This window comes from Rhagoletis zephyria, unplaced genomic scaffold, assembly GCF_001687245.7.
Source record: "Rhagoletis zephyria isolate East Lansing unplaced genomic scaffold, Rhagoletis_zephyria_1.1 Rzeph_scaffold_00158, whole genome shotgun sequence".
Lineage (NCBI taxonomy): Eukaryota > Metazoa > Arthropoda > Insecta > Diptera > Tephritidae > Rhagoletis > Rhagoletis zephyria.
Genome location: NW_016157242.1, coordinates 82,375 through 88,686, shown reverse-complemented (window position 1 = coordinate 88,686; position 6,312 = coordinate 82,375). Strand labels below are relative to the sequence as shown.

Below are 6,312 nucleotides of genomic sequence, written 5' to 3'. Positions count from 1 at the left end.
TCCAACTACTTCTTCGGCGGCGGTACTTAATGATCGGGAAATGTGGTTCCACTGCTCGCGTATGTCGGATTGTTGAAGAGTGCTCTCAGAGAGCAGGTGTGTGAGTCAAGTGGCGAATGAGTTTGCCGTCTGTTGTGATTGCAGCTTTTCGACGTTGAGATTTCCTTGCATTTTTGGGCGCACATTTTTTGCTGCACAGAGGCGGGTGCGTATCTTGGCTACAACAAGTTAGTGGTCCGAGTCGATGTTTGGCCCCCGGAGTGTACGTACGTCTAAAACGCTTGAATCATTGCTTCCTTCTATCACAACATGATCGATTTGGTTTCTCGTTTTTCGATCTGGAGACAGCCATGTAGCTTGGTGGATATTCTTATGCTGGAACCTAGTACTACATTCTCTCGTCGTACAAAGATCACACTCTATAAGTCACTCATCATGCCTGTGCTGGTGTATGGCGCGGAGGCATGGACAATGAAAGCATCTGATGAGGCGGCTCTTGGAGTTTTCGAGAGAAAAATTCTGCGAAAGATTTACGGACTTTTACGCGTTGGTGATGGTGAATATCGCAGACGATTTAACGATGAGCTGTATGAGCTTTACAAGGATATAGACATAGTGCAGCGAATTAAAATTCAGCGGCTCCACTGGCTTGACCATGTCGTTCGGATGGACAGAAACGCTCCTGCTCTGAAAATATTCAACGCGGGCCGCGATGCTGGTAACAGAGGAAGAGGAAGGCCTCCTCTGCGTTGGAAAGACCATGTGGAGAAGGACTTGGCTTCACTTGGCATTTCCAATTGGCATCAGTTAGCACAGAAGATAAATGACTGACGTGCTGTTTTGGACTCGGCCAAAATCGCTTAGGCGGTTACAGCGCCAATAAAGAAGAAGAAGAAGAAGTAACGAAAACTGTGTAACTCTAATTTTCTCAATTTTCAAAATTTTCGGTTTATTGCGAATAGTTTTTGAAGCATTTCCTTCTAAAAACTGTTTAAGTATGCATTGTATTCTACAAACAATTACGAATAGTTTTGCTACCTTAACAAGAGGTGTGATTTCAGAATAAACCATCTTGATCTTGATCGTAATTTTTATTCCAAAAACATCTTAATTAAAGGCACATTTGAAAAACACGTCGAAACGATCTAAATATTTTTATAGCTACTAGTCCTTATAACGTTACATATAAAAAAAATAAAGTAAAAAAATAAATAAATAAATATACATACCTGTAAAATGCTTCAAAAAATGTCTTTAGAAGTGTGTAAAAACCCCGATTTACTACTTTTAATGATGCTCCTTCTTGTAGTCAGAATATTTCGAGCGTGGTATCAAATCAACTTTTTTCGACAAAGGTTCTGATAGTCGTTCCATCGAACCTTCTAAATTCAATGACGTCCCCAGTTTTGCCCGATTGACTTCACTTTTCGAGATAGCGGTACTTACAAATTTGCTCAAATTTTAACTATTTTCTAAAAAAAAATCTCCCTAATTTTTGAATTTATTTTACTAAAATTTTGCACACAGTTGTATTTTTATATTACCTTTAATATCTCTTAAAATCATCGAAATCGGTTCACTATAACATCTAGCTCCCATACAACTGATTGTTCAGAGACGTTGGTTTGCGTTATAACTATTAAGCAGGTAAAAATTTAGTATAGGTTCAAATTAACATATATCACGCATACAATTTATTATTCCGGTATGAAATTAGAGCTATAGGGTAAAAACACATATCTGAGTAATCAGTTGTATTGGAGCTATATGTTAAAGTGAACCTATTTCGATAATTTTAAGGGATAATGAAGTTAATATTAAAAATCGTTATGTGTAAAATTTTAGTAAAATAAATTCAAAACTGAGGAAGTTATTTATAAAATAGATAAAATTTAGTCAAAGTTTCAAGTACCGTTTTCTCGAAAACCGGAGCCAATCTGGTGAAACGGGAGATGCCCTTGAATTTCGAGCGTCCCAAGTAAGTGAATAATTTACAACTTCCACATCGTAATTTGAACCCAGCTTATTTTTTTTGGTTTTCTATTGCAGCGATCTAATTGTTTATTCCTCATCCAACTTTGAAGCACTTGATGAAAATGAATTACACTTATATTTATCGATTTATTACGATATTACGAATAGAATCATATATAAAACATAAGTGTTCCCACAAATTTAAAAAATTAAACTTTTTGTTTTGAAAGTGTTCCTGTTTTTTAGATTTGCTCACATGCATGCATGCTATAAATAGTACATAAATATATCATTTGAAGCAAGTAAATGAGTATACATATCTGTTAGACTTTTAATAATATCGCTAGCTAAGAGTGAAAATGCGCTAAGTCCACTCTTAATGCATTTATATTTTAATTTCATGGGATCACTTAATATAAAACAATTAGGTGCTTAACTCTTCCAATGGCAAATCGTTCTAATGCGAGCAATGGAGCTAAGCCGTAGTCTATTCGATAACCTGATGTACATAAATGTATATCATGAGTTCACGTGTGCAAAAACTTGCAAAGTAAAAGGTATGTTGACTCAAAGTGAAAGTTCACCTGGGGTGAAGTTGCAAATTAACCAATTTTTAATACCCAGAACAGCTGATCAAATGCTCGGTTTGAAATTTACGGTAATACATAATTAAGTTGTTGATAGAGCTCAACATTTTTTAGTGAATAAGTAATTTGCACACGTTTGCTTAGATAATTACTTTCGAGGATTATTTAATTGACACTCCTCTTATATTTTAATGTTTTTGGCTGCAAACGAAATTCCGATCAGCTGGGCCTTACACTTGAAAGGTTTTGTAAATTTTGGGCTCGCATACTCTTTCCCTTGATAGTTTTCATTAAACCATTTTTATTGAGCTTGAGGCCGTTTTATGTGAAAAATTTGTTGCGGGAAAACAACAGTGATATTTTACTATTTGAGAAATAATCGTTCGTTACCATCCTGCAAGTTTCTTATGGATAATTATCACGGGAGATGTTATTAAACAGTTTTAAAAGTTATTTAGACTTTAAATATATTCACATAATAAAAATTTTGAACTCTTCCGGTTCCAAACAATTTCACAAAATGAATCTGATACCTTTTCACCTTTAGTTAGCGGTATGCCTAAATTCTCAATGCAAGCTATGACTTGTAAAATATTTGCCTCATTTGGAGTTTTAACAATTTTCCAGCTCGAAACTTATTAGACCCTTCTTGAGACTAGCCAGAAGCTGCGCATCTGTCTTGTGCTGCCGTTCGACTCCTCTTCAGAAAGCTTATCTGGTAAAAGTGGTGAAAGAAGAGTTGCGTCTCTGTACTTTAGCTATCGGTGACGGCGCCAACGATGTCTCAATGATACAGGTGTTTGATATGAGGCTAACCACTTTAAACTGTACTAATTGGAGTCTTTATGTAGATGGCTGATGTTGGCGTTGGTATCTCCGGCCAAGAAGGTATGCAAGCAGTAATGGCAGCTGATTTCACATTATCACGTTTTCGTTATTTGGAGCCCTTATTGTTAACGCATGGATACTGGTGTTACGATCGCTTATCGCGCATGATTCTTTATTTCTTTTACAAAAATGCCGTAAGTATTTTATAGCTGCTAGCAACCATCATTATTTATTGTTCTTAGCTTAAATTATCTTCCAATATTTGAAGGCCTTTGTGTTCCTAATATTCTGGTATCAACTCTACTGCGGATTTTCTGGTTCTGTTATGATAGATCAGATGTATCTGATGCTCTATAATTTAATATTTACATCGTTACCTCCCCTTGCCATCGGCGTGTATGATAAGCGCGTGCCCGAGGATTTTTTATTACGAAATTGTTTTTTGTACAAGCATGTAAGTTCTTCATTAATATTTATGTTCATGCAATTATTCTTCTTGATACCATTTAATTTTGTACTAATTTCTAAAGGGTCGACTGGGTCTCGCTTATAAACCTCATGACTTCTGGATAATACTCCTAGATGCCCTTTACCAAAGTTTAGTAGTATTTTTTATGGCTTTGTGTTCATATGCTGACTCGGATGTTGGTATTTGGGAGTTCGGAGCGACGATTACAGCTTCCTGTTTATATACGAATTTAGTTCACGGTGCACTAGAAATAAGATCATGGGTATGTAGCGGCAGTGAAAGAAATTAAATATTTTCGAAATACGCATGCACACTTTCGATTGCAGACAATATTACACGCGCTCTCTATTATCATAAGTCTTGGTTCATTTTATGCCTTCTCTATTATTTATAACGCAAAGTGTGTTAACTGTTTTGGACTACCGTCTACTTATTGGGTGATATTTCGCTGTTTCGGGTCTGCAGTGCATTGGCTCGTGATACTCATATCGACCTTGGTGGCCGTTTTACCGCGGTAAGTTTAGCATGCCATTATTAATTGATAGTGTTAAACCTCATACTTTATATTTTGTATACGCTTTCTTTGCAGACTCCTGTTTATAACCATTAAAAATGCATTATTTCCTGCTGATAGTGTAAAGATTTTGCTACAAAGACAGAAAGACCGTAGTAGAGGTGATGCTTTGTTAGTTGCTTGGTCAAGGTCAACATCAGCTTCATCAATTTTTAGGTAAAGAACACACAACACGTGCTATTTACCAATATGTACCTGCTTACTTGCACCATTCATGCCATGAAATGCGGCTTGTCTGTTTCATTGGTACGTTCGCCGTACAATGTTTGTACCGTCTCAATAATTAAAAATATCACTTTATTCAAGAATCAAAAAGGGATCATACAGAAACTGCAAATGCCATATACATACAACACATTGGTGTGTACTACTTTTTCAAATTAACGATCTCAGTGGAAAAGTTTATGTCTGGGAATGCAAAAAGTAACGTAGGTTATAGGGGCTAACCTACGTACGAAAAGATGCAAGAATTTCTCCTCAGCGATGTCATACGAAAGTAATGTGTCGCATTTCGCTTAACGAAACTATGAATAGAAGCTATATATAGAATTTAAAAAAATAATAATAATTATAAAAATAAAAAATAAAGTCCGAGCCACAGGTTTTGAACCCGTGATCAACAACACACGACAGTCGAACGCGCATCCATTCGGCTACAGCAGATGTTGCGATAACATGAAACAAAAACATACTTGAGTTAGTTTTCAAACTTTTTGCTTTGTTTGTGGGAATTGCATTCCCATTTTCCCACTGGGACATTACTATATTTCCACATTAATATTAAGAAATTGTAGAAATAAATCTATTAACCAGGGACGTGAACCGGATGAAAAATTTGGTCGGTTCGGTTCAGCGGTTCGAACCGTTGTTGCACTTTTGGATTGGTTCGTCAAAGCGGGTTTTTGGTCTTTGAACCGGGATTTCGGTTCGGTTGAACGGTTCGAAAAACCAAAAAATAACGCGCAAATTTAAGTGTCAATTGTAAAGTGCAGCAACGCGCAAGGTTAAGGATCAAGTGAGATGGGCTGCCTTTACATTTGATATTGTCACGTGGTAAAAAAACATGGTAGGTGTTACCATGTTTAACAAAACGAAAAAAGTGGTACATTTATCTATTGAAAATTGGTTGAAACGAACCTTTAAACCTTTAAAGAAAGTGGTTCGGTTTTCGGTTCGGGTCAAACATTTGTGGAAAATTTCGGTTCGGTTAGTGGTTCAGTTAATTAATAGAAAAAAGCGGTTTTCCGGTTCAAAACCGGTTCGGTTCAAAACCGGTTCACGTCCCTGCTATTAACTAGACTTAAAAAAAACAGTTAATTTGAACATTTCAATTCAAGAAGTAAGACGGAAGAATGTTGTTGTTGCGCAATACTCTGGAATGGATGGTACATATCTTTTGATCGTATATGTACTGTGTAGGTATAGGTTAGGTTGATGTGGCAGTCGGTTCGAATTACCAACTCACTTAGACCTTTTTGAAGGTCCATTGTGATACCACTGCAGAACACGGGAACCTCTGTGACTAATCTTCAGAGAACCATTTCGAAGCTCTTATAAAGCGTAGGATTGGCTTTATTCCTACGCATGATAATTCCGTAAGAGAGCTAAAGAAGGGCCTACCTAAAAAGCCTGCTCTCCTCCTGGCCAGAGCTGGGCAGCTACAGAAGAAGTGCTCTACGGTTTCTTCCTCTTCCTCATCCCTGCAACTTCTACAATATTCGTGGGAGAATATTCCTAGTCTCGAAGAGTGCCTGCCAAATAGCCAATGACCGGTAACACAAGCCATGACCCTTGCAATATCCTCTCTTGAGAGGCTGAGCAACTCTTTCGTCTTTTTCTTATCTATTTGTGGCCAAAGTAGCCTAGTTGTTCTACAAGTG

General features: G+C 37.0%; 1 protein-coding gene across 3 annotated transcripts in view; it reads left to right on the top strand.

Annotated features, from left to right (window-relative positions):
* The window catches only part of LOC108354668 (probable phospholipid-transporting ATPase VD), a 361,569-nt gene that overhangs the window by 311,503 nt on the left and 43,754 nt on the right, over positions 1–6,312 (top strand). For 2 of the 3 annotated variants that reach the window (XM_017605848.1, XM_017605855.1), the window contains exons 11-16: positions 3,189–3,357; positions 3,413–3,583; positions 3,658–3,843; positions 3,920–4,120; positions 4,185–4,372; positions 4,448–4,588. The exons of the other annotated variant lie outside the window; for it this stretch is intronic. In XM_017605848.1, the coding sequence (XP_017461337.1) occupies positions 3,189–3,357; positions 3,413–3,583; positions 3,658–3,843; positions 3,920–4,120; positions 4,185–4,372; positions 4,448–4,588 (1,056 nt within the window). The remainder of the gene's footprint in view (positions 1–3,188; positions 3,358–3,412; positions 3,584–3,657; positions 3,844–3,919; positions 4,121–4,184; positions 4,373–4,447; positions 4,589–6,312) is intronic. 3 annotated transcript variants of the gene reach the window in all.